The 27,890-nt window shown below is 42.6% G+C and overlaps 1 protein-coding gene across 3 annotated transcripts in view; it reads left to right on the forward strand.

Annotated features, from left to right (window-relative positions):
• The window catches only part of vps41 (VPS41 subunit of HOPS complex), a 237,190-nt gene that overhangs the window by 38,321 nt on the left and 170,979 nt on the right, over positions 1-27,890 (forward strand). For all 3 annotated transcript variants that reach the window (XM_063042399.1, XM_063042407.1, XM_063042410.1), the window contains 2 exons: positions 13,096-13,203; positions 17,725-17,802. In XM_063042399.1, coding sequence (XP_062898469.1) covers positions 13,096-13,203; positions 17,725-17,802 — 186 coding nt within the window. The remainder of the gene's footprint in view (positions 1-13,095; positions 13,204-17,724; positions 17,803-27,890) is intronic.

The raw sequence follows: 27,890 nt of genomic DNA on the forward strand, positions 1-27,890 counted from the left end.
TACAATCCAGTCCATCTCAGGTAATGCCTTCCCCACCATTGAACACGTCTGCATGGAGCACCGCTGCAGGAAACCAGCATCCATTATCTGTGACCCCTCCAACCAGACCGTGCTCTCTTCTCGCTGCTGCCATCAGGCAGAAGGTACAGGACCCTCAGGGCTCTCATCAGTCAGTTCAGGAATAGTTATTACCCCTCAAGCAGCAGGCTCTTGAACCAGAGGGGATGACTTCACTTGCCCCATGACTGAAATGTTCCCACTACCGACTGACTTACTTTCAAAGACTCTTCATCTCATTTTCTCAATATTTATTGGTTATTTATTTATTTATTAATATTATTTCTTTCTATATTTACCATATTAACTCTGTTACATCATCAAAGATCTGTGGAAAATTTATCAAGCCTGATTTATCTTTGCTAATATATGTAGCTATGGTGCCCAAGACTTTTACACAAGACTGAATTTGTCACCGTGGAGTGGAGGGCGAGTATGTCAATCTGGTAGGAGCACAGGATGTTGGGAAAGGTGAGGGTGTGTGGGACAGGTGGCAGAGAAGGTGTAGCAGGGCTGGGGGGTGGTGTGGGTGCAGACACACCCGGTCCTGAGACACCGGGCAAGGTCATTTGATTCCAAACAATTGGTTTATTGTTCATTACAGAATGAAGGAGTTAGATGTGGCCCTTGTGGCTAAAGGGATCAGGGGGTATGGAGGGAAGGCTGGTACAGGGTTCTGAGTTGGATGATCAGCCATGATCATACTGAATGACGGTGCAGGCTCGAAGGGCCGAATGGCCTACTCCTGCACCTATTTTCTATGTTTCTATGTCTCTCTGGTGCTTCCTACTCGCTCCCCTCTCCCTTCCCCTTTTCCCAACCCTGATTCTCCTCTCCCTGCCCCCTTCCCACTCTCAGTCCACAATAGAGACCCATATCAGAATCAGGTTTATCATCACTCACATACGTCATGAAATTTTTTTCTTGTGGCAGCAGTACAGTACAATACATAAAATTACTACATTACTGTGCAAATGTCTTAGGCATTCTCGCTATATATGTGCCCAAGACTTTTGCACAGTACTGTATGTTAATTTGGTTTGATTGCATTAAGCTTCTGTAAGTGATTAGCTGTTTCCTTCTCAAGGAACAGCTTGAGAAGGAAAGCATCTTACCATCTGGGTGGCAGGGTGGAGATATGTCTCTACCAAAGGAGGTGTACGGTGCTCTTTCCCTCTTCTAGCCTGCAGGGCCCCCTTGGGCAAGGTGTAGCAACCGTGCACCCCTCACCCCAGGGTCACATGAAGCCATGAGAGCAGGTGGTGGATGGTCGTATGAGCAGCTGGTGCATATCAGAATCAGGTTCATTATCATCGGCATGTGACGTAAAATTTGTTAACTTGGCAGCAGCAGTTCAATGCAATACATAATCTAGCAGAGAGAGAAAAATAAAATAAAAAATAATAAATAATCAAGTGAATCAATTACATATATTGAATAGATTTTTAAAAATGTGCAAAAACAGAAATACTGTATATTAAAAAAAGAGTGAGTTAGTGTCCAAAGCTTCAATGTCCAGTTAGGGAATCGGATGGCAGAGGGGAAGAAGCTGTTCCTGAATCGCTGAGTGTGTGCCTTCAGGCTTCTGTATCTCCTACCTGATGGTAACAGTGAGAAAAGGGCATGCCCTGAGTGCTAGAGGTCTTTAATAATGGACGCTGCCTTTCTGAGACACCGCTCCCTAAAGATGTCCTGGGTACTTTGTAGGCTAGTACCCAAGATGGAGCTGACTAGATTTACAACCTTCTGTAGCTTCTTTCGGTCCTGTGTGGTAGCCCCTCCATACCAGACAGTGATGCAACCTGTCAGAATGCTCTCCACGGTACAACTATAGAAGTTTTTGAGTGTATTTGTTGACATGCAAAATCTCTTCAAACTCCTAATAAAGTATAACTGCTGTCTTGCTACCTTTCTGATGACATTGATATGTTGGGACCAGGTTAGATCCTCAGACACTTGACTATGACAAGTCCTGGTAATGCAACCACTTGCACCAGGCAGACAATCTCCGACGAGTATTGATAATGGTTGAAAGGGCTTAATTAGGAAGGGGAAAAAAGATTATGAGAGAAAACTGGCAGGGAACATAAAAACTGACTGTAAAAGCTTTTATAGATATGTAAAAAGGAAAAGACTGGTAAAGACAAATGTAGGTCCCCTACAGACAGAAACAGGTGAATTGATTATGGGATTATGGGGAGCAAGGACATGGCAGACCAATTGAATAATTATTTTGGTTCTGTCTTCACTAAGGAGGACATAAATAATCTTCCAGAAATAGTAGGGGACAGAGGGTCCAGTGGGATGGAGGAACTGAGCGAAATACTTGTTAGTAGGGAAGTGGTGTTAGGTAAATTGAAGGGATTGAAGGCAGATAAATCCCCAGGGCCAGATGGTCTGCATCCTAGAGTGCTTAAGGAAGTAGCCCAAGAAATAGTGGATGCATTAGTGATAATTTTTCAAAACTCGTTAGATTCTGGACTAGTTCCTGAGGATTGGAGGGTGGCTAATGTAACCCCACTTTTTAAAAAAGGAGGGAGAGAGAAACCGGGGAATTATAGACCGGTTAGCCTAACGTCGGTGGTGGGGAAACTACTGGAGTCAGTTATCAAAGATGTGATAACAGCACATTTGGAAAGCGGTGAAATCATCGGACAAAGTCAGCATGGATTTGTGAAAGGAAAATCATGTCTGACGAATCTCATAGAATTTTTTGAGGATGTAACCAGTAGAGTGGATAGGGGAGAACCAGTGGATGTGGTATATTTGGATTTTCAAAAGGCTTTTGACAAGGTCCCACACAGGAGATTAGTGTGCAAACAAATGGTATTGGGGGTAAGGTATTGGTGTGGGTGGAGAATTGGTTAGCAGACAGGAAGCAAAGAGTGGGAATAAACGGGACCTTTTCAGAATGGCAGGCGGTGACTAGTGGGGTACCGCAAGGCTCAGTGCTGGGACCCCAGTTGTTTACAATATATATTAATGACTTGGATGAGGGAATTAAATGCAGCATCTCCAAGTTTGCGGATGACACGAAGCTGGGTGGCAGTGTTAGCAGTGAGGAGGATGCTAAGAGGATGCAGGGTGACTTGGATAGGTTGGGTGAGTGGGCAAATTCATGGCAGATGCAATTTAATGTGGATAAATGTGAAGTTATCCACTTTGGTGGCAAAAATAGGAAAACAGATTATTATCTGAATGGTGGCCGATTAGGAAAAGGGGAGGTGCAATGAGACCTGGGTGTCATTATACACCAGTCATTGAAAGTGGGCATGCAGGTACAGCAGGCGGTGAAAAAGGCGAATGATATGCTGGCATTTATAGCGAGAGGATTCGAGTACAGGAGCAGGGAGGTACTACTGCAGTTGTACAAGGCCTTGGTGAGACCACACCTGGAGTATTGTGTGCAGTTTTGGTCCCCTAATCTGAGGAAAGACATCCTTGCCATAGAGGGAGTACAAAGAAGGTTCACCAGATTGATTCCTGGGATGGCAGGACTTTCATATGAAGAAAGACTGGATGAACTGGGCTTGTACTCGTTGGAATTTAGAAGATTGAGGGGGGATCTGATTGAAACGTATAAAATCCTAAAGGGATTGGACAGGCTAGATGCAGGAAGATTGTTCCCGATGTTGGGGAAGTCCAGAACAAGGGGTCACAGTTTGAGGATAAAGGGGAAGCCTTTTAGGACCGAGATTAGGAAAAACTTCTTCACACAGAGAGTGGTGAATCTGTGGAATTCTCTGCCACAGGAAACAGTTGAGGCCAGTTCATTGGCTATGTTTAAGAGGGAGTTAGATATGGCCTTGTGGCTACGGGGATCAGGGGGTATGGAGGGAAGGCTGGGGCGGGGTTCTGAGTTGGATGATCAGCCATGATCGTAATAAATGGCGGTGCAGGCTCGAAGGGCCGAATGGCCTACTCCTGCACCTATTTTCTATGTTTCTATGTAAGTCACCCATCTTGTAAAGACACTGCCCAGAAGAAGGCAATATCAAACCACTTCTGTAGAAAAATTTGCCAAGAACAATCATGGTCATGGAAAGAGCACGATTGCCCATGTCATACGACACAGCACATAACAAACGAATGATCTTGCCAACAACGGTTGGGATAAGTGTGTAATCTTCCAATAGGTAATCAATAGAGTATCACAACGCTGGGGCTACTTCTCTGTATTGATGGTGGATGAATGGGGAGCGTGTACTGTGGGAGGAACATACAAACGGATGTAGTTATGTTGAGCAGTAAAGAAGTTGGCAGATAGAGTCTAATGCAGGAAAATGTAGATTTGAAAACGCAAACACGAGGAGATCTGCAGATGATGGAACTTCAAGTAACACACATCAAAGTTGCTGGTGAACGCAGCAGGCCAGACAGTATCTCTAGGAAGAGGTACAGTTGACGTTTCGGGCTGAGACCCTTCGTCAGGATTTATCTCATCTAGAAGTAAGAGAAAAAGTCATCACTGTGTATAAAATGTTAAGAGGATTAGTTCAAATGGATAGCCAGCATCTTTGTCCCTAAGGTGGAAATGGCTAAGACAAGAGGGCTTAATTTTAATGAGATTGGAGGAAAGTGTCGGGGGAAGTGAGAGGTCTTTTACTCAGACTGGAGGGTGCGTGGAATGCCTTGCTAGGGGTGGTGGTAGAGGCAGATGTATTCGGGACATTTATTAGGCTCCTAGATAGGCTCATGGATGATGGAAAAATGGAGGGCTATGTGGGAAAAGCTGGAATAAGAAGAAATTGTATTATTAATTAGGCAGCCGGAATTTTGGGGGAAAATACTGAGGAAAGGGAAGCTCGAACATCGTGCAGTGATGGGAAGAACTGATGGAAGAAAAAGTTGCAGTCGGCAATGCATGACTTAGCTGAGTTACATCGGAAGTTCTGAAGAGTTTATTAGAACTTCTTAGATGATCGCAGGTGGAACACCATGATTGGCCACATCGTATGGCGTGGCATTTGATGATGATATGTGAGGGGAGGGCTAGATTGATCTTGGAGTAGGTTAAAAAGTCAGCACAATGTTGTGGGCTGAAGGGTCTGTAATGTGCTGTACTGTTAATTGGAGTGAAACTAATTTGTGGTACAGAGGAATCTGTGGAAATCTGGTACAAGCATGCACGGTCAGCAAGTAATTTGGAAAGCTAATGCATTTTTAGCCTTTAATGCAAAAGAAAGAAAATTTAGATTTAGGGAATACATGATGTGCTGACTTTTTAACCTGCTTGAAGCTCTCAATTTAAGCCTTCCCTCTCACATCATCATCATGTGCCACTTAATTACGCCCATGTGATCAATTAGCCGGCTAATCTATGCATTTTTGGAATGTGGGAGGGGCCTGTAGCACCCAGAAACCCAAGAAGCATAGGAGCAGAATTAGGCCATTCAGTCCATCAAGTCTACTCTCAATCTCATTCTCTTATCTTCTCTCTGTGACCTTTAATGCCCATGCTAATCAAAAACCTATCAACCTCTGCTTTAAATATTCATACAGACTTGGCCTCCACATCCATTTCTGGCAATGAATTTCATAGATGCACCACTCTGTAGCTAAAGAAGTTCCTTTTCACCTCTATTATAAAGGACATCCTTCTATTTTTTGGTTACCCCCTCTGGTCCTGGAGTCCACCCACTATAGGAAACATCCTCTCCATGTCCACTCTATCTTTTTTTTATATAGGCATCCGTTAGTCTCATGAGACCATGGATTTGCGCCTTGGAAGGTTTCCAGGGCGCAGGCCTGGGCAAGGTTGTATGGAAGACCGGCAGTTGCCCATGCTGCAAGTCTCCCCTCTCCACGACACCGATGCTGTCCAAGGGCAGGGCATTAGGACCCGTACAGCTTGGCACCGGTGTCGTCGCAGAGCAACGTGTGGTTAAGTGCCTTGCTCAAGGACACAACACGCTGCCTCAGCCAAGGCTCAAACTAGCGACCTTCAGATCACTAGACGAACGCCCTAACCACTTGGCCACGAGGCAACTCTAGGCCTTTGAATATATCATAGGTTTCAATGAGATTCCCTCTCATTCTTCAAAACTGCAATGAGTACAAACACAGAGCCATCAAACACTCCTCACACATTAAGCCTTTCTTTCCCATAATCGTTCTTGTGAACCTCCTCTGGACCCTCTCCAATGCCAGCACATCCTTTCTTGGATAAGAGGCTCAAGTGCAGTCTGACCAATGCCTTATAAAATCTCAACATTACATACTTGCTTTTATATTCTAGTCCTCTTGAAATGAATACTAACATTCCATTTGCCTTCCTCACCACAGACTCAACTTGCAAGTTATACTTTAGGGAACTCTGCAAGGACAAAGTCTCAGTTTTTTTTGTTTTTTTTTCTCTCCATTGTGAAAATAGAGAATCTTTCCATTTCTTCTACCAAAATGCATGACCATACACTTCCCAACACTGTATTCTGTTGTTTGCCATTTCTTTGCCCTTATTCCTAATTTGTGTGAGTCCTTCTGCAGACTCTCCACTTTCTCAAAACTACCTGCCCCTCTACCTATCGTATTATCTGTAAACCTGGGCACAAAGCTATCAAATTTGGCATTGAAATCATTGACTTATAATGTGAAAAGGAACAGTTCCAACACTGACCACTGTAAACATCACTCGTCGCTGGCCACCAACCAGAAAAGGCTTCTCTTATTCCCACTCTTTGCTTTCTGCCAGTTAGCCAATATTCTACCCATGCTGGCATCTTTCCTGTAAAAAGTAAAGGCTCTTATCTTGTTTGTAGCTTTGTGTGGCGCTTCATCAAAAGCCTTCTGAAAATCCAGGTATTGTGGCGGCTCGCCCAGGCAGCAAGCGAACCAGCTCCAGTAGTCGCCGGCGAGCCCGCAGCCAGTGGCAACCGAGAGGGCTCTGAGTGCGGGGCAGACCTCAGCCCGGAAGCCGATGTCACTTCAGCCCCGCAAAGAGCGGGGGTTGCTGGGAGCGGGTACTTAAGCGCACGCCAATTCAAACAGTAAACGGTTCAACCCGACCCTGCTCGAGTCAGTGTGTTGTTTTTACTCGTAGTGTATCAGCGCGACTACAGTATACAACATCTACTGACTCCTTTGTCTATCCTGCCTGTTCATTTCTCAAAGAATTCCATCAGACTTGTCAGACAAGTTTTCCCCTTAAGGAAACCATGCTGACTTTGGTCTGTTTTATCAATGACCTCCAACCTCCCAGAAACTTCATCTTTACTAATGAACTCCAACACAAGGAAACTCAAATTGATTGGGAGAATGTGTGAACTCATAGTGATAGGAATGGAACCCAGGTCACTGGCATAGTAATAGTGTTACACTACCCACTTTGCTACCATACCATTCTAAAGTTCTGACAACAGTACAGGACATTGATGAAGCTAAACCAGCACTAAATAGTTTTGTGCCCATAGTTTAAGGAAGATTAGACCATAAGACCATAAGACAAAGGAGCAGAAGTAGGCCATTCGGCCCATTGAGTCTGCTCCGCCATTTTATCATGAGCAGATCCATTCTCATATTTAATCCCACTCCCCCGCCTTCTCACCATAACCTTTGATGCCCTGGCTACTCAGATACCTATCAATCTCTGCCTTAAATACACCCAATGACTTGGCCTCCACTGCTGCCTGTGGCAACAAATTCCATAGATTCACCACCCTCTGACTAAAAAAGTTTCTTGGCATTTCTGTTCTGAATGGGCGCCCTTCAATCCTTAAGTCATGCCCTCTCGTATTAGACTCCCCCATCATGGGAAACATGAGGTTGGGCTTGTATTGGAGACAGTTTAGAGAAAGTTCACAATATCTGTTTCTCTATTGAAAGAAATTATGAGAAGTTTATAACTGTGTTCTTTGGAGTTTAGAAAAAAGGGAGGCATTTCTATCGAAACCTACCAGATCAGAAGTGGGGTGTTGTGTGAGATTGGGTGCTGAAAACATGTCTTCCCTTGAAGTATTTAGAATTAAGGGCATAAATTCAGAATAAGGGATTGCCCAGTTTAGACAGAGGTAAGGAGAAATTCATTTCACAGGGTTGTTATTCTAGAATTCTGTAACTCACAGCTCTGTGGAAGTGCAATCACTGAATATTGATAGACTTTTTAATATAAAGACCATAAAGCATAGGAGGAGAATTTGGCTATTCAGCCCATGGAGTCTGCTCCACCATTTCATCATGCCTGATTTATTATCCCTCTTAACACTGTTCCTCTGCCTTCTCTCCATAACCTTTGATGCCCTGACTAATCAATGACCCCTATTGACATCATTGCATCTGGGGTTGAGAACTTCCCATGATTCAGGACATTTACAAAGACAGATGTGTAAAAAGGGCTCAAAGGATCATTGGGGACCTGAGTCACCCCAACCACAATCTGTTCCAGCTACTACCACCCTGGAAACAGTACCGTAGCATAAAAGCCAGGACCAACAGGCTCCAGGACAGCTTCTTCCACCGGGCCAGCAGACTGATTAATTCATGCTGATGCTACTGTATTTCTATGCTATATTGACTATCCTGTTTTTCGGCGGGAGGAGAAGATGGCAGCGCGCTGCGCGTGCGCAGCTCTCCGGTGAAAAATGATGTCGTATCTGTTAAATAGGGGCCGTGGATAATTCTGATTTGATGGAGAATGGACGTGAAAGCACAGAGGAACATCTGGAGAAATCTCTGAAACGCCCGTCCGCTGCTGTCGTTACTGTGTGGTCGGGAATCTTTCGAAGGGTAGGCCTCAAAATCCCCGGCCTTGCCTGCTTTTGGCGACCGAGAAGGAGATCGAATCGTTCGGACAGAGATGGTGCTCAGTACTCGGTGTCGGAGAGCTGATCAGAGCTCGTAGTTTTCGGATGGCTCAGGATCGGATTGTGGTCGGCATGGCAGGGAGAGTTTTTCTTTCTTCTCCCGTCTGCGTGAGATGTGGGACATTTGAGAAACTTTGAACTTGTACTGTGCTCATGGATTTTCTTCATCAAGTTATGGTATTGTTTCACTGTTTGTAACTATATGTATAATTATGTGGTTTTGTCAGTTTTTTCAGTCTTGGTTTGTCCTGTGTTTTGTGATATCACACCGGAGGAAATATTGTATCATTTCTTAATGCATGCATTACTAAATGACAATAAAAGAGGACTACATGTCTTCATAATCTAATATTTATTATAAATTACTATAAATTGCACATTGCACATTTAGACAGCAACGTAACGTAAAGATTCCTCATGTATGAAGGACGTAAGTAATAAAGTCAATTCAATTCAAAAACCTATCAAACACTACTTTAAATGTACCCACTGACTTGGCCTCCCTAGCTGTCTGTGGCAATGAATTCCACAGATTTACTACGCTTGGTCTTACAAGGGTTGGAGGCTGGATATGATATCAATCACGTGATGTAAAGGAAATGTGATCAGAGACCCAATGGCTGTGAGTGCAGCCCAGGGACTGGGGGTTAGAGGCCGGATATCTGAGAGTCTGGGGCCAATTTCCGGAAGCCAGGAGACTTCTTTTCTCGAGATAGAGACCTGTGTGTGTGGGAGGGGGAGGTGGGCAAAGGGGCTTGTTTTTGCTGTTGCTTGTGTTGTTCTGCTGAACGCGATGGGCATGCAATGTTGCCACTGGAAATTGTGATGACACTTGCAGTTTGCATCCCTGAATTGTGTTGGTTGTTAATGCAAACGACGCGTTGCACCGTATGTTTCGATATACCTGTGATAAGTAAATCAGAGTCTGAAGTACCTGAGGCACTCTGTGCCCATGATGGTTGTCCAGGTGCACACTCGAAGATAACATCCAGGCCCTTGTTGGCTCATTCAATGAGGCATCTGGGGGTGGGGGAGCAGTCTGTACAACAAACAGCCAGACAACAAAGATCCTCCACCTAACCTGATCCGGCTACTCAGTGGTGTTCCTGACAGTGACGGCCCACAGCAAGAGCCTGGAATTTATGGATCACGTTCCATGTGTGGGAGACGCCTCTTAGTGAAGATGATGTTTTAGATTTACAGTGGCCTCCCATGCACCGTTGCAGCCTTTGGCCATCTGAGCTAGAGTGGCAAAGTCATGACTTCACAGGACCAGCGTTAATCATTGCCCTCCTGTAAGGTTTGGACCTTGTTTTTATTTATTTTAATTTTTATTGAGATACAGTGTGGAACGGCCTTATCAGCCCCATGAGTCGTGTCACCTAGCAACCCCCGATTTAACCCTTGCCTAATCACGGGGCAATTTTCAATGACCAATTAACCCACCAACAGGCACTTCTTTGGACTGTGGGAGGAAACTGGAGCACCCGGAGGAAACCCATGCATCCCACAGGGAGCACATTACAGGAACATAAGAGATATGTTGGAAGGTGCCCTGAGTTCTAATAGTGTCGCTTTAACCTCTTTGCCAGGGGTCCCCAACCTTTTTTGCACCGCGGACAGGTTTAATATTGACAATATTCTTGTGGACCGGCCGACCCGGTTGGGTGGGGGGGGGGATGTCCAAGTAGGGTTAAACTCACCTCAACATGTCTTTTACAGTTAGGGTTGCCAACTGTCTCACTCCCAAATAAGGGACAAAAGTAGCAGTCAAATACGGGACACTTGCATTTACCCCGAGAAAGACTACCATGACCATGAAGCCTTGCGCGGGCTCCTGTGTGCGCATGCGCGTACGTGTCGATTTTTTTCCACAAATTGGTTTCGGCTTAATCTTCCCAACTATACTATACATACATTATTTCTACTTTATATAGGCTGCGTATTTATCATATCATTCCTGCTTTTACTATATGTAAGTGTTATTTTAGGTTTTATGTGTTATTTGGTATGATTTGGTAGGTTATTTTTTGGGTCTGGGAACGCTCAACAATTTTTCCCATATAAATTAATGGTAATTGCTTCTTCGCTTTACGCCATTTCGGCACGAAAGGTTTCATAGGAACGCTCTACCTTAGCGGGGGAAATACGGGACAAGGGCGGTCCCATATGGGACAAACCAATTTAGCCCAATATACGGGATGTCCCTGCAAATACGGGACAGTTGGCAACCCTATGTTCAAGTTCAACAGTGCATGACAGGGAATGAGGAAAGGTGCAGCTGACTCGTATCATTTCCTCGGGGCCCGGTAGCACATGCTTTGCAGCCTGATACCGGTCCGCGGCTCGGTGGTTGGAGACCACTGCTCTATGCTACTGTGTAGCTGAGTTAGTGCTTGTGGGTTTATGGTCCATTCAGAAATCTGATAGCGCAGGGGAAGATGAGTGTGCGTCTTCAGTCTCCTGTACCACCTCCTGGATAGCGGTAATGAGAAGCGGACATATCCTGGGTGGTGGGGGTCCTTAATGATGGATGCTCTGTTTTTGAGGCATTGGCTTTTGAAGACATCCTCAGTGGAGAGGTTTATTCGCATGATGGAGTTGGCTAAGTTTACAAACCTCTATGGATCTTTCGGATCCTGTGTAGTGTGTGTTTTTCTTATATTATTGTGACGCAGCAAGCACAATAGGGAAATATACTTCAGGCAAAGCTTGGACAAGTTGTTCTAGCATGAAATGTTTTAGACCAGAAAGGTATTAGACTGTGGGGTGATGTGAAACAAGGACAATTTTCACATCATTCTATAGCCTCAGTCCTGATGAAGGTCTTGGCCTGAAACAGCATCCTGAAGAAGGGTTAATTAATTTCCCTTTAATAAATAATTAATAATTATAAATTGAATAATTATTGAATCTGCTCCACCACAATTTCAGGGTATGTATTGTGAATCGTAAGTTGTTGGGTCAAAACAAAGTAAAGGTGGTCCTCACTGTTTCACTGGCTCTGCTGTCCATTAGTTCAAATCTCTGTCGACCAGTTATTGATTTGCTCTTTAAATGGAAAATATTTTGCTATCTTAAATTCAAAACTTGATAATCCTGAGCAATTAGCAATAAGACAATTCAGAACTGTTTTGCTCACTGTGGTTTCAAGCATTCGGGCTGTAGCTGCAAAAACGGCTGTTAGACATTTCAGAGGGAGCCGTTTTTAAATAGCACCATTTATGCGCTTGTGTTGTGTTATCCATTTAGGCGTACTGGCGCTGATTATTTCAACTTCATGCAGGAAAGCAAAGAAGGCAGCCCATTATCTGCACTAGGTGGCTGCGCTGATTGTGTTTCTTTACGGTCAATCATGGCAGCCATTACAGTCAGAACATGGCAGCCATGAATTCTTCCATCTATAACTCTTAGGAACTAATACACTGTTTTATAGCACTGTAGTAGCATTGTAGTGTTTTAACTTGTTCTGTATTTCATTTAAGTATGTAATTTGTTAGTCGGTTAAACGGTAGTTTGTCTTTTTATGCCTTTTAACTACAGGCATTTCCATGAAACTTTGGCTAATTGGGGATGGGGGGGGAATGCTTAATTAGGCCAAAATCTACTGGTCTGCATTAACCGGAATCCTTTGTATTTTTCCTTTGGCATTGTTTTGGCAATTGAATGCCTTAGCAATAGTGTTCATTGGGGTAGTGGTTCAGTCTTCAAGCCAACCCCATAGATGATGACCTGAGGGGGTGGTGGGAATAGACAGCTCCCTTGGCCTTTGTTGTTTCTAATCTTAGAGCTTGGCATTGTCACTTGTTTGAAAAATAGAATATTCTCCTCCCTAGCACACTCATCCATCACTCCGATCCAGAAAAATATTATACAAAGGAGAAATGTCACAATGTGATTAGTTGTTTTTGGTGAGTAATTTTTTTTGGGGTCTAGCTGATTTTCCTAAGACTTTGCAAGTAGCATTAATCACTTTTTGTGGCCATGTGAATAAAATATCTGTGCGTGTAACCTAACAGGGTGCATAAGTTTATTTGGTGACTGAAGAAATTGGAAGTAGTTGACCTGCCACTTTAATTTCCCGTAGGTAGAATCTTGACAGCCAATCAATAATTCATGGTTGTCCTGGGATAACAGGAGTTCTAAAGTAATTGTCTTTGAGGTTTTAATAGAGTAAACCCTGAGAAATTATCAGCTTATTTAGTTGTTGATTTTTAAAAAAATTTTTATTTAAACACAGGAAGAAGAAAGTGAAGAAGAACCCAAGCTGAAGTATGAAAGATTGGGTAACGGAGTGACAGAAATCCTGCAGAAAGACGTAGCCAGTTGTATGGTCGTTCATGATAAGGTAGTCTCTTTGTTTCGCTCTTACACGAAAAATCCCTAATCTCAAAAAAAAACTATAATTTCTCGAACAAAGTCTTTGAGGTTCTGCCGATTACAGTGCAGTTACTGTTTCTAACGGTGAATAATTTAAAATCATACAGAGAGCTGCTTCATCTCGTAAAGCTATGGTGATTATGCATTCATAATGCATCTCGGTTTTATTTTTTTCAAATTCAGTGTTCGGTATCTATTCGGATTTTGCTCCCCTTTTCCAAGCGGCCACTTTCCTTTCTAAAGCATCATATTTTCACAAGCATCAGTCTGTGCTTGATGACTAATCGTCATGGCACCTGGAGCAGTCAAGCGGGCTTGTGAGCTGGAATAGTCATACCTAGTTATGTCTGCACACCTGATGTTTTATTAACCAGTATTGATTTTCTTTACTCGGGGGACTTTCTCCTTCCTGAAAAAAATAGCAACCTTGCAGGGGCGAAAGACATTGCTGGGCTGAATTTGCAATGCCCCTCGTTCTCCTTCCTTCCTCTTTAATGCAGGTTCATGTTATAAGTGCCTGAATTTAATTTTCAGTTTAGCAATTCCATCTTGATAAATCCTTTTTAAACCTCAAGTTAATGGAAGGTTATTTTTCCGATGGTGCTGGTTGACTGACATGCTTGGTAGTGCCTGTAAATATGAGCATTTCATTAGATCCTCCAATCAAGCATGCTCGGATGCTCAGAATGACTTGCCCCAGAATTTGGTTAATGCATTGAACTCTTATTTATTGATTTCCTGTTTACTCCTCCATTTTTTTAAACTCAATGTTTAAAATTTTATTTTATACGCTTGTTAAAATTATGTTTTTTTTTCTCCCTTTCTTTCTCTTCGTAACACATTGCCTGAACTGGGCATTTTCAGCCGTTTCAGGCCATTATATTTCACACAGCTGTAACTCTGCTAAATAAAGCTTCAGACATCCTCACATCCTCGCTATGCGTCTGTAGCTTCCTCCTGTTTTTAATGCTACACTTTTAATTTGCTGCCACAGTTCATCAGCGAGTGTGCACAAGCTGCAAAGAAACAATTTGTTGTCAGCAGATGAGGCTTCCCTGTGACTCATTCTGACAGGTAGTCAGTGCGTGCACCATCATGCTGGCCCATAGCCTCACTCTCAGCAACATTGACACTGAATCCTGGAGAAATTGTTCCCCTTTCTTATGAGGAAAAAGTCGCGATGACTGGAAATTAGGAAACAAACTGCTAATTATGATAAAGCAAAACATACATGGATAAACAGTTTACATGCTGAGGAGCGGCAAGGCTGCTAAAATGGGAGTAACACGGACAAAATGCTGGGGGAACTCAGCAGGTCAGGCAACGTCTATGGAAATGAGTAGGCAGTCGACGTTTCGGGCTGAGGCCCTTATTCACGACTGGGTCTTGGCCGGAAACATGGACTGGTTTTATTCATTTCCATAGACGCTGCCTGACCTGCTGAGTTCCTCTTGACTCTGTTACTTTTGGATTTCCAGCATCTGCAGAATCTCGTGTGTTTATAATATGGGAGGAGTATGAGATTTAAAAAATTGCAGTTAAGTTTATTGCTATTGAGGTGTTCCTTTAGTTCTGAAGGGTTGTACAATGATATGATTTAAAGACATTAAAAAATTTGCAATTATTTTAGAATATAATTTTCTGTGAAATTATATTATTGTATTATAAGAGTCATAGAAAAGTGCAGCACGGAAACAGGCCGTTCGGCCCATCTCGTCCATTCTGAAACCATTTAAACTGGCGACTCCCATCAACCTGCACAGGAACCATAGCCGTCCATACCCCTGCCATCCATGTACCTAAACAAGCTTAGCTTAAAAGTTGAGCTCGCATCCAGTACTACTTGTTCTGGCAGCTCAGTCCACTCTGTCACAACCCTCTGCGTGAAGGAGTTTCTCCTCATGTTCCCCCTATGCTTTTCACCTTTCATTCTCTACCTTTCATCCTCTAGGTGTAGACCAAACAGATAGATAGATATACATTTTTTTTTCTGTGAAATTAGATATGTAATGTTCTTCCATTTCATGCTTCTGAGCTTGTGATGTAGGGTGGAGATTGTGACAGAAATACAAAATCAAAATTAGATTGAGATAAGTTAAGTGCTTATTCTGGAATCTCTCCTGCAGCTCATCAGCAGAAATAGCTGACGATTAGGAACATTGATATCAGAACGTAGAGTAGGGTACAGTACAGGTTTTTTGGCCTACAAAGCTTTGTCATCCACTATGTTATATTAACCTTTTAAACTATCTTTAATATTGATATAACCGTTGTCCCAAGTGCATCTTCCCCTACTACCACGGCTGGCAGTGTGCTCCATCAACCACCTACCTTCTGTGTAAAAACTGTTTGCGTTGAGGTAGTCATAGAATACTACAGCCTAGAAACAGGCCCTTCAGCCCTTTCTGAAATATTAATCTGCCTCATCCCATTGGCCTGCACCTGGACCACAGCTCTCCAATTGAATGTTGAAGTCAAACATCTCATTTCTCACCTTTCATCCTCAAGCCATAACCTCTAGTTCTAGTCTCACCCACCCTCAGTGGAAAATGCCTGCTTGCATTTACCCTGACTATAGCCCTCATAATTTTGTATGCCTCTATCAAACCTTTCAGTATAAAGAATTCTACAGAATGAAGTCCTACCCTATTCAACCTTTCAGTATAACTCAGGTCTTTAGTCCTGGCAACATCCTTGTAAATTTTCTCTGCAGTCTTTCGATCTGATATCTTTTCTGTAGGTAGGTGACCAAACCTGCACACAATATTCCAGATTAGGCCTCACCAATGTCCTATACAACTGCAACATAACATCCCAACCCCTGTGCTCAATACGCTGATCTATGAAGACTAATGCGCCAAAAGCTCTCTTTACAGTCCTCCCCCTTCCTTTCGTCCTGAAGAAGGGGCTCAGCCCGAAATGTTGACTGTTTATTCATTTCATTGTTCATTTTGTGTTGTGGCTTTACAACTCTTATCTTTGTGTGGTGCCCAACCTCCATGAAATGAAAGGCTTATATCAAGGTGTCTCATCATCAGCTCTCTATTTCTGCTGATGAAGTTCAGAAGGGGTACATCTAGAAAAGAAAATTTAGCTCAATCCAAACAAAGGTAGTATTTGAATTTAAATTGTATTGAGTATTATGTGTCTCCCACAGTGGCTTTTTCCATTGAGGTTGGGTGAGCCTAGAGCTAGAGGTTATAAGTTAAAGGTGAAAGGTGAATTGCTTGAGGGGAACATGATAGGGTACCTCTTCACTCAGAGGGTGGTGAGAGTGAGGAATATGACGCAGAAGTGGTGGATGTGGGTTTGATTTCAATGTACAATCCATGTATATAAGTCATCTAATGTATTTTGTTTATTATGTTTTTTTGTGCTGCTTCGCATCCAGAGTAATGATTATTTTGTTCTCCTTTACATTTAAGACCATAAGATATAGAAACAGAATTAGGCCATTTGGCCCATCGAGTCTGCTCCGCCATTTCATCATGGCTGATCCATTTCCCTCTCAGCCCCAATCTGCTACCTTCTCCCATATCCCTTCGTGCCCTGACTAATCAAGAATCTATCAACCTCCGCTTTAAATATCCGTGAAGACTTGGCCTCCACAGCTGGCTATAGCAATGAATTCCACAGATTCACCACTCTCTGGCTAAAGAAATTCCTCCTCATCTCCGTTCTAAAAGGATGCCTGTCTATTCTGAGGCTGCGTCCTTTGGTCTTAGACTCACCTACCATAGGAAACATCCTCTCCACATCCGCTGTATCAAGGCATTTCACTGTTTGATAGGCTTCAATGAGATCTCACCTCATTCTTCTGAATTCCAGTGAGTAGAGGCCCAGAGCCATCAATCGCTCCTCATATGGCAAGTCTTAATCCCGGAATCATTTTCGTGAACCTTCTTCGAACCCTCTCCAATGTCAGCATATCCTTTCTTAGATAAGGGTCCCAGAGTTGCTCACAGTACTCCAGATGAGGCCTCCCCAGGGCCTCATAAAGCCTCAGCATTATATCCTCACCATTCGTGTATTGGAAATGATATTAACCAACCTTAAATCTTGAACTTAAGATAAATTTGGATAAGTATATGGATGGGTGGTGTATGGAGGGCTATGTCCTGGGTACAGGTTGATGCAACTGGACAGAATAATAGGCATGGACTAGAAGGGCTGACAGGCCTATTTCTGTCCTCTGTGACAAACTCGGAGACATTTGTGATGTCTGTTTTTTTTCAAAGGTATTAGTTTTCTCCATAGCTGACAGGAGCTGTCTGTTGGCACCTGAATTTTTCCCTTGGTAAATATTTAGCATGATTTACACATCATTCCACAAGTATAACGCGATGGGTGTAAATGTTTCATTTCCATAGGAATTGTTTTGAAACAGCAATAGTTGCTGTAAGCTTTTTCAATGAAAGAAACGAAGTTAATCAAGGTGGATGACAGATGCCTCTATCTTAAATTTCACCCTGCTGTTTTCCTTTTGCAGTTTTTGGCTCTGGGGACACATCACGGCAAAGTCTATTTACTGGACGTCCAGGGGAATGTGACGCAGTTCTTCGACATTGTAAGTCTGATGTGGTAATATTGCAAACCCCGTAAGAGTGTCAGCTTTTTAAATTTATCCACTCCATCTGAATAGTTTTCTACTGCTGGCTCCAGAAGCACGGTGACACTTGTGGGCCGTCCCCAGCTCACCCTCAGACTGTGTGACAAATACGTATCATTCTAAATCATCTCTTGATTTTCTTCTTGTGCAAAGCAATTGAAGATTAAATTAGATTAGATTATGAAGACACGTAGTTCCCTTTTATTGTCATTCAGTAATGCATGCATTAAGAAATGATACATTATTTCCTCTGGTGTGATATCACAAAAACACAGGACAAACCAAGACTAAAAAAACTGACAAAACCACATAATTATACATATAGTTAAAACAGTGCAACAATACCATAACTTGATGAAGAAGTCCGTGAGCACAGTAAAGTTCAAAGTTTCTCAAATGTCCCACATCTCACGCAGACGGGAGAAGGAAGAAAAACTCTCCCTGCCATGCCGACCACAGTCCGACTCTGAGTCATCTGAAAACTTCGAGCTCTGATCCGCTCTCCGACACCGAGTACTGAGCGCCATCTCTGTCCGAACAATTCGACCTCTTTCTCAGTCACCAAAAGCAGGCGAGGCCGGCGATTTTGAGGCCTACCCTCCGAAAGATTCCCGACCACACAGTAACGACAGCAGCGAATGGGTGTTTCAGAAATTTCTCCAGATGTTCCTCTGTGCTTTCACGTCTATCTCCATCAAATCAGAAATTGTCCACGGCCCCTATTTAACAGATACAACATCATTTTTCACCGGAGAGCTGCGCACGCGCGGTGCGCTGCCATCTTCTCCTCCCGCCTATTAATATTAAAATCAGAATCAGGTTTAATATCACCAACATATGTCATGAAATTTGTTCACTTAGCAGCAGCAGCAGTACAATACAATGCATGATAAATGTAGAAAAAAACTAAAAAAAAATGAGTTACTGCAAGTAGATATGTATATTAAATAGTTAAATGAAAATGGTGCAAAAACAGAAATAATAAAAAAGTGAAGTAGAGTTCGTGGGTTCATTGTCCATTTTTAAATCAGATGGCAGAGGGGAAGAAGCTGTTCCTGAATCACTGAGTGTGAGCCTTCGGCTCCTGTACCTCCTTCCCAATGGTAGCAGTGAGGAGAGGGCATGTTCTGGGTGATGGGGGTCCTTAATGATGGACGCCACCTTTCTCAGGCATCGCTCCTTGAAGATGTCCTGGATACTACCCAGCATTCAGTGCTGAACAGAAGTGTTAGGCACCCTCGGTTTTTTATGTGGTTTCAGATGGTATGGCCTCCACGGAGCCCTGATCTCAACATCCTCGATGTGATTACCTGGAGAGACAGAAGCAAGCGAGGCAGCCAAAGTCTTATAAAACTGCCTGGCAGTGTACCGGAGAGAATTGATGCAGTTTTAAAGGCAAAGGCTGGTCGCGCCAGATTTTGATTTGATTTAGTTTTTTACTGTTTACTGCTCTTGTAGTAATTTTTTTGAAATTTAGAAACTTCATTTTATTATTTTTGAAATCAGTTAATTTTTTAACGTGCTTAAGGCTTTTGCATAGTACTATATAATCAGACTTGTGTATTTGATGTTTCAGTAGTATTTGAGCAATCTTGTGTATTAAGCATTCTTGTTCATTTAAATAATTAATTACAGTTTATGTAAAAATTCGTTAGTTGCATACGTCATCACAGTACCACGTGATGCGTGTGCGCCTCACGTTAATTAAACCCGTAGTTAGACTCGCATTTTGGACTCCCATGTCTTCCTTTGAGTAAGTTTAATGCTTTGAAGTTACAAAACAAGACTGTGACACAAGTAACATATTTCCCTGTGCAAGTGGCAAAAAAAGTTAACCTTTAAGATTTTTTTAATAACTGCCTATTGTTGCAGTACTAATACTTTTTACAATAATAAATGCTGTGAAAAAGTTCCAATTAATTAATGACAATGTTTTAAGTTATTTTTGCCCTTGGTACTTGGTTGGTCACTGCTTGTTATACTTTGGTTCTCTGTTGGTTTCTGTACCTTTTAACCACTGCTGTAACCCCCACCCCTACTTCCCGTATTCTGCATTTCTACCGCCTGCTTCTCAAATTCATATCATTCTGTAGTCCCTTTTTGGAGGGGAATAAACAAGCACAAGCAATTTACTCAGAGGTCTTCTCCCACACTGCTCCAGATCTGGCCATACAAAGCTTCTTGAAAAAGTTTCAAATTGACTCTTCTCTTTTGTCTGCCCTTATGATATCTCAGCTAAGATTTGGAATGGGGAAAATGAAGTCTTGAATCAGTGCCTCATTCCACCAAGATTGTAACCATGCTTTGTCCAGGACAAAGAAGCGGGCAGGAAAAATCGTAGGAGATACTGCCTACCCATTAAATAAAAAACAGGAGATTCTGCAGATGCTGGAAATCCAGAGTAACACATACAAAATGCCGGAAGAATTCAGCTTGTCCGGCAGCATCTATGGAGGAGAATAAACAGTCATCATCTTGGGTCTGATGAAGGGTCTTGGCCAGAAACATTAACTGTTTATTTCCCCTCCATAGATGCTACCAGACCAGCTGAGATTCTTCAGCACTTTGTGTGTGTTACCCACCCTGCAAATTGCTTTTTTTCACAAATACGAGTGTGTGTCTTGCGTTTTTCCCAAGATCCCTTCTGGAAAGCGCTGTAGGGCTATTAAAACGTACTTCTCGCTGCCTTAAAAGTGTCTTCTCCAAGGCAGTAACCTGATCAACTATTCTGTTTAGCCCCTCCACCCCCCCTCCCCCACTCTACTGCCCCCTGTCACTGAACTATACTTTCAGCTACATTTTATAGTGCTTTACATTGTAAATGCATGCTGGTGTTTACGTGTTTATGTGTACTCTATTCCATATCTGTACTTTAATCTCTAAATTATTTTTCTCATAATTCTTTATCATTATTGAATGCTGCTTTTTGTTGCATGTCACGCCAGCACATCACAGCAAATTCCTAACATATGTAAATGTAATGGTGACTAAAGTTGATCCTTGACCCTTATCAGAGAGCTATTAAAGTAGAGAAATTACCTGTAAGCACAAAGCAGTTGGTTCCGGTTAATTGGGCCATTGGTTATGCAGGGCAGCCGCTTATTTGGAGCAACTCTTAAAGAACAAAAACTAAAAATAACTGGGATTGTCTTTATTTATTTGGAACACTGTGCTGCTTATTGGGGCGGGAGACTGGTGCTGAACAGGTTTTAACTAGCATCAGTCATGCACATTTGTGTGACTGTTAGACACTATACTGTACCTGGAGCGAACAGTTTGTAAATAGCTTCAGTTACGTGTGCTTATGTTCAAAAAACTGATTTTTGTCACTGATAGTTGGCAAGAAATATCTAGTAAGGCAATTCAGAACTGTTTTGCTCACTGTGGTTTCAAGCATTCATGTTTTGAGATGCCAGAAACGGCCAGGAATGAAAACGAAACAATTTCACTATTTCAAGTTGAGAGCTACAAAGAATTTAACGGTATCAACAATCATCTTGAATGTTGCAGTGAAAATGAAGGTTTGGAGAATGTGATATTTGAAAGGATTGTATGAACGCAGTTCGTTATCTGTTCTAGATGTCTGTGCTGATTTTGATCATTTACAGTCCATCAAAAGAACACGGCAGTGTACACTGAATGAATTTTTCCATCGATAACTATTCAGAACAGCTCAGTTTTATAGTACTGCAGTAGTATTGGTAGTGTGCTAATTTATTCTTTATTTCATTGAAATACATAATTTGTTAAATGGCAACTTGCCTTTTTTATACTTTTTAAACTATTTCCATGAAACTTCGGCTAACTGGAGCAGCCGCTTAATTGGGCCTAAATGTACTGGTCCAGATGTGTCCCAATTAACCAGAATCTGCTTTATGAATCCAGACCACCTATACCTTCTCCTCCATTGTACTCTTTTTAACTTGCTTCTTTGACCAAATGTTACATCACTGGTCATCATATCTGAACTTTTAGAACATAGGACAGAGAAAACCTACAGCACAATACAGGCCCTTCGGCCCATAATGCTGTGCCGAACGTGTATGTACTTTAGAAACTACCTAGAGTTACCATAGGTCTCTATTTTTCTAAGCTCTATGTACCTATCCAAGAGTATCTTAAAAGACCCTATCGTATCTTCCTCCACCACGGCCGCCGCCGGCAGCCCATACCACGCACTCACCACTCCCTGCGTAAAAAAAAACTTACCCCTGACATCTCCTCTGTACCTACTTCCAAGCACCTTAAAACTGTGCCCTTTTGTGTTAGCTATTTCAGCCCTGGGGAAAAGCCTCCGACTTTCCACACGATCAATGCCTCTCATCATCTTATACACCTCTATCAGGTCACCTCTTATCCTCTGCTGCTCCAAGGAGAAAAGGCTGAGTTCACTCAACCTATTCTCATAATGCTCCCCAATCCAGGCAACATCCTTGTAAACCTACTCTGCACCCTTTCTATGGTTTCCACATTCTTCCTATAGTGAGGTGACCAGAACTGAGCACAGTACTCCAAGTGGGGTCCGAGTAGGGTCCTATATATCTGGAACATTACCTCTCGTCTCTGAAACTCAATCCCATGGTTGATAAAGGCCAATATACCATATGCCTTCTTAACCACAGAGTCAACGTGTGCAGCAGCTTTGAGTGTCCTATGGACTCGGACCCCAAGATCCCTCTGATCCTCCACACTGCCAAGAGTCTTACCATTAATACTATCTTCTGCCATCATATTTGACCTACCAAAATGAACCACCTCACACCTATCTGGGTTGAACTCCATCTGCCACTTCTCAGCCCAGTTTTGCATCCTATCAATGTCCCATTGTAACCTCTGACAGCCCTCCACACTATCCACAATGCCCCTAACATTTGTGTCATCAGCAAATCCACTAACCCATCCCTCCACTTCCTCATCCAGGTCATTTATAAACATCACGAAGAGTAGGGGTCCCAGGACAAATCCCTGAGGCACTTTACCTACCTCCATGCAGAATATGACCCCGTCTACGACCTCTCTTTGCATTCTGTGGGCAAGCCAGTTCTGGATCCACAAAGCAATATTCTCTTGGATCCCATGCCTCCTTACTTTCTCAATAAGCCTTGCATGGGGTATCTTATCAAATGCCTTGCTGAAATCCATATACACTGCATGTACTGCTCTACCTTCATCAATGTGTTTCGTCTCATCCTCAAAAAATTCAATCAGGTTCGTAAGGCACGACCTGCCTTTGACAAAGCCATGCTGACTATTCCTAATCTTATTATGCCTTTCCAAATGTTCATAAATCCTGCCTGTCAGGATCTTCTCCATCAGCTTACCAACCACTGAAGTAAGACTCACTGGTCTATAATTTCCTGGGTTATCCCTACTCCCTTTCTTGAATAAGGGAACAACATCCACAACCCTCCAATCCTTTGGAACCTCTCCCATCCCCATTGATGATGCAGAGATCATCGCCAGAGGCACAGCAATCTCCTTCCTTGCCTCCCACAGTAGCCTGGGGTACATCTCATCCGGTCCCGGTGACTTATCCAACTTGATGCTTTCCAAAAGCTCCAGCACATCCTCTTTCTTAATGTCTATATGCTCAAGCTTTTCAGTCTGCTGTAAGTCATCCCTTCAATCGCTAAGGTCCTTTTCTGTAGTGAAAACTGAAATGAAGTATTCATTAAATACCTCTGCTTCCTCCTCCAGTTCCATACACACTTTTCCACTGTCACACTTGATAGGTCCTATTCTCTCACGTCTTATCCTCTTGCTGTTCACATACTTGTAAAATGCTTTGGGGGTTTTCCTTAATCCTGCTCACCAAGGCCTTCTCATGGCCCCTTCTGGCTCTTCTAAATTTCATTCTTAAACTCCTTCCTGCTCGCCTTATAATTTTTCTAGATCTCTATCATTGCCTAGTTTTTTGAACCTTTCGTAAGCTTTTCTTTTCTTCTTGACTAGATTTTCAACAGCCTTTGTACACCACGGTTCCTGTACCCTATCACCCTTTCCCTGTCTCATTGGAACGTACCTAGGCAGAACTCCACACAAATATCCCCTGAACATTTGCCACATTTCTGCCCTACATTTTTCTGAGAACATCTGTTCCCAATTTATGCTTCCAAGTTCTTGCCTGATAGCTTCACATTTCCTCTTACTCCAATTAAACATTTCCCTAACTTGTCTGCTCCTATCCCTCTCCAATGCTACGGGAAAGGAGACAGAATTGACTCCATACTTATTTGTTTCTATTCTATTGATGAATTGGAATCTCAAATTACGCTAAAGACACTGTGTAGTGTGTGTTGCTTGAATTTCCAGCATCTGCAGATTTCCTTGTGTTTGTGTAGATGCAAATTGTTATTCAATTTATCTTGTGAATCTAGCTGCACAAGGTGCTAACTTTATTTTGTATGGTAAATGGAAGCAAAATATTTAAGGTGTTTGTAATACACACTTGTCCTGGCCCAACATGTAAGTGCAGTTATGAAGGAAGCAGAGCAGCACCTCTACTTAGGAGTTTGTAAAGACTCAGCATGACTTCTGAAGCTTTGACAAACTTCTATAGATGTGCAGTGGGGAGTGTGTTGACTGGCTGCATTATGGCCTGGTATGGAAACACCAATGCCCTTGAATGGAAAATCCTTCAAAAAGTACAGGGTATGCCCAGTCCATCACAGGTAAAGTCCTTCCCACCCTTGAGCAACTCTACATGAAGCGCTGTTGTAGGAAAGCAGCATCCATCATCAGGGACCTCCACCACCCAGTACATGCTCTCTTCTCGCAGCCACCATCAGAAGGAAGGTACAGGAGCCTCAGGACCCATACCACCGGGTTCAGGAACAGTTACTACCCCTCAACCATCAGGCTCTTGAACCAAAGGGGATAACTTCACCCAACTTCACTAGCTCCATCATTGAAATGTTCCCACAACCAATGGACTCACTTTCAAGAATTTTTCATTTCATGTTCTCAATATTTATTGATTATTTATTATTATTTTTTTCTTTTTGTATTTGCAAAGTCTTATCTTTTGCACGCTGGTTGAATGCCCAAGTTGATGTGGTATTTCATTGATTCTGGCATAGTTATTATGCTATAGGTTTGTGGAGCACGTCCACAAGACAACAATTCTCAGGGTTGTATATGTACTTCGATAATAAATTTGCTTTGAATATACAATTTAAAACAAAATGCTGGAAATTGTAAGTGAGAGAAAGAGCGTGTATCAAGTTGATATGAATTTTTAATTGGCAGCTTCTCCCCCTATGTATTCCTTTTCTTCCAAGTGGATTAATTATGAGTCCTGGCCTGAACGGAGATGATGCTGTAAATCTTTGTCCGTCATATTTAGAAGTGTAATTGGGACTTGCATTTGTCCTGTGAAAAGGAATGATCCTGATTGGACTCTGGAGACCACTTATTGTCATTTCACTCCTGGCTTTGGAGATTCTCAAGTTCCTCTCTGCCTCCTAATCATTACCTTCTCAAATAGAGGGGATAGAATTTCAACTGGTTGTTACGAATCTATTTACTGCTTGCTCCATTTTTGTTATTTAGTTCCTGCATGCTGTCCAGAATCAGAATTATATAACTGACCCATGTTGTGAAATTTTACTTATTTATTTATTGGGATAAAGCCCTTCCGGACTTCAAACCGTGCCACCCAGCAACCCATTGTTATCAAAGTATGTATACCGTATACAATCTTGAGATTGATCTTCTATAGAGGCAGCCACAAAATAAAAACACTCAATAAAACCCATTTTAAAAAAAAGAAAACCGTCAAACATATAATGTGCAGGGAAAAAAGCAAATTGTACGACAATAAAAGCCAGCAACTAACATTCAGAACTGAAGTTCATGAAAGTGAGACCACAGCCACAAAGCCAGTGATCACTGTGGCCAATTCGGGAGCCTGGTGGTTGCAGGGAACAGCCTCAGTTCAGTGCAGAGATGAGTTTAATCACAGGACAATTTACAATGACCAATTAACCAACGAACTGGTACATCTTTGGACTAATTTGTTGTATTGTGGCAGCAGTACATTGCAATACATATTTTAAAAACACTAAATTATAGTAAGAAAAATAAGTAAAAAATTAAATTAATTAATTGGTTGTTGACTTCAGAAGGAATAGCGGACACATGACTCCATTTACATCGGTGGTGCAGAGTACAGAGAGGAAATTAAGAATCTGGTGGCATGGTGCGAAGACAATAACCTATCCCTCAACGTCAGCAAGACGAAGGAATTGGTTGTTGACTTCAGAAGGAGTAGCGGACCGCACGACCCAACTTACATCGGTGGTGCGCAAGTGGAACAGGCCAAAAGCTTTAAGTTCCTCGGGGTCAATATCACAAATGACCTGACTTGGTCCAACCAAGCAGAATTCAGTGCCAAGAAGGCCCACCCGCACCTTTACTTCCTGAGAATACTAAAGAAATTTAGCCTGTCCAATAAAACTCTCACTAATTTTTATAGCTGCACCGTAGAAAGCATTCTTCTAGGGTGCATCACAAGCTGGTATGGAAGTTTTCTTGTCCAAGACAGGAAGAAGATCGTGAACACAGCCCAGCACATCACATAAACCAATCTTCCGTCCTTGGACTCACTTTACACCGCACGCTGTGGGAGCAGTGCTGCCAGGATAATCAAGGACATGACCCACCCAGCCAAGACACCTTTCCGTCCCTCTTCCCTTTGGGAGAAGGCTCAGGAGCTTGAAGACTCGTACGGCCAGATTTGGGAACAGCTTCTCTCCAACTGTGATAAGACTGCTGAACGGATCCTGACCCGGATCTGGGCCGTACCCTCCAAATATCCGGACCTGCCTCTCGATTTTTTTGCACTACCTTACTTCCCATTTTTCTATTTTCTATTTATGATTTATAATTTAAATTTTTAATATTTACTATCGATTTGTACTGGGAGCTCAAAGCGCAGAATCAAATATCGCTGTGATGATTGTACACTCTAGTATCAATTGTTTGGCTACAATAAAGTAAAGTATAAAGTATAATTAATTAGTAGAAAGAGAAAGCAAAAGAGAAAGATATAGAAAGGTAGTGTATTTGGATTCATTGTCCATTCAGAAATCTGATGGTGGCAGAGGGGAATAGTGCCATTTGAAGGCACTCTTAATTCTGTAATTTATAATAATTTAATGTGTTTGCACTGTACTGCCACAAAACAACAGGTTTCACATCATATTCTGAAATGCATTTATGAATCTGCTGAATGTGTTTATAGTGGAGTGCTTCTCTGAATTTCCGACTGTTCGCTGGCAGGCGAGTGGAACGCCCTGCCGGGGTGGTGGTAGAGGCAGATACATTAGGAACATTTAAGAAACTCTTAGGTAAGCAGGTGGATGTCCATATTGTGTTCATTGCTGGTTGGTTCTTGTCACCTCATTGTAGGAAGGATGTGGAAGCTTTAGGGAGGGTGCAGAGGGGATTAACCAGGATGCTGCCTGGATTAAAGTAAATATCTTATGAGGATAGGTTGAGCGAGCAAGGACTTTTCTGTCTGGAGTGAAGAAGTATGAGAGGAAACTTTTGTACGAGATGATAAGAGGCATAGATTGAATGACCATAAGACCATAAGATATAGGAGCAGAATTAGGCCATTTGGCCCATCGAGTCTGCTCTGCTATTTCATCATGGCTGATCCATTTCCCTCGGCCCCAGTCTCCTGCCTTCTCCCCGTAACCCTTCATGCCCATAAACCTCTGCCTTAAACATACCAAACGACAGCCTCCAAAGCTGCCTGTGGCAACAAATTCCATAAATTCACCATTCTCTGCCTAAGGAGATTCCTCCTCATCTCTGTTCTAAACGGATTTCTTTCTGCTCTGAGGCTGTGCCATCTGGCCCTAGACTCCACCACCATAGAAGACATTCTCTCCACGCCCACTTTACTAAGGCCTTTCAACTTTTGATAGGTTTCAATGAGATGCCCCCCTCATTCTTCTGAATTCCAGTGAGTACAGGCCCAGAGCCATCAATCGGTCCTCATATGGTAACCCTTTCATTCCCAGAATCATTCTCGTAAA

Source organism: Mobula hypostoma, chromosome 1, assembly GCF_963921235.1.
Source record: "Mobula hypostoma chromosome 1, sMobHyp1.1, whole genome shotgun sequence".
Taxonomy (NCBI): domain Eukaryota; kingdom Metazoa; phylum Chordata; class Chondrichthyes; order Myliobatiformes; family Myliobatidae; genus Mobula; species Mobula hypostoma.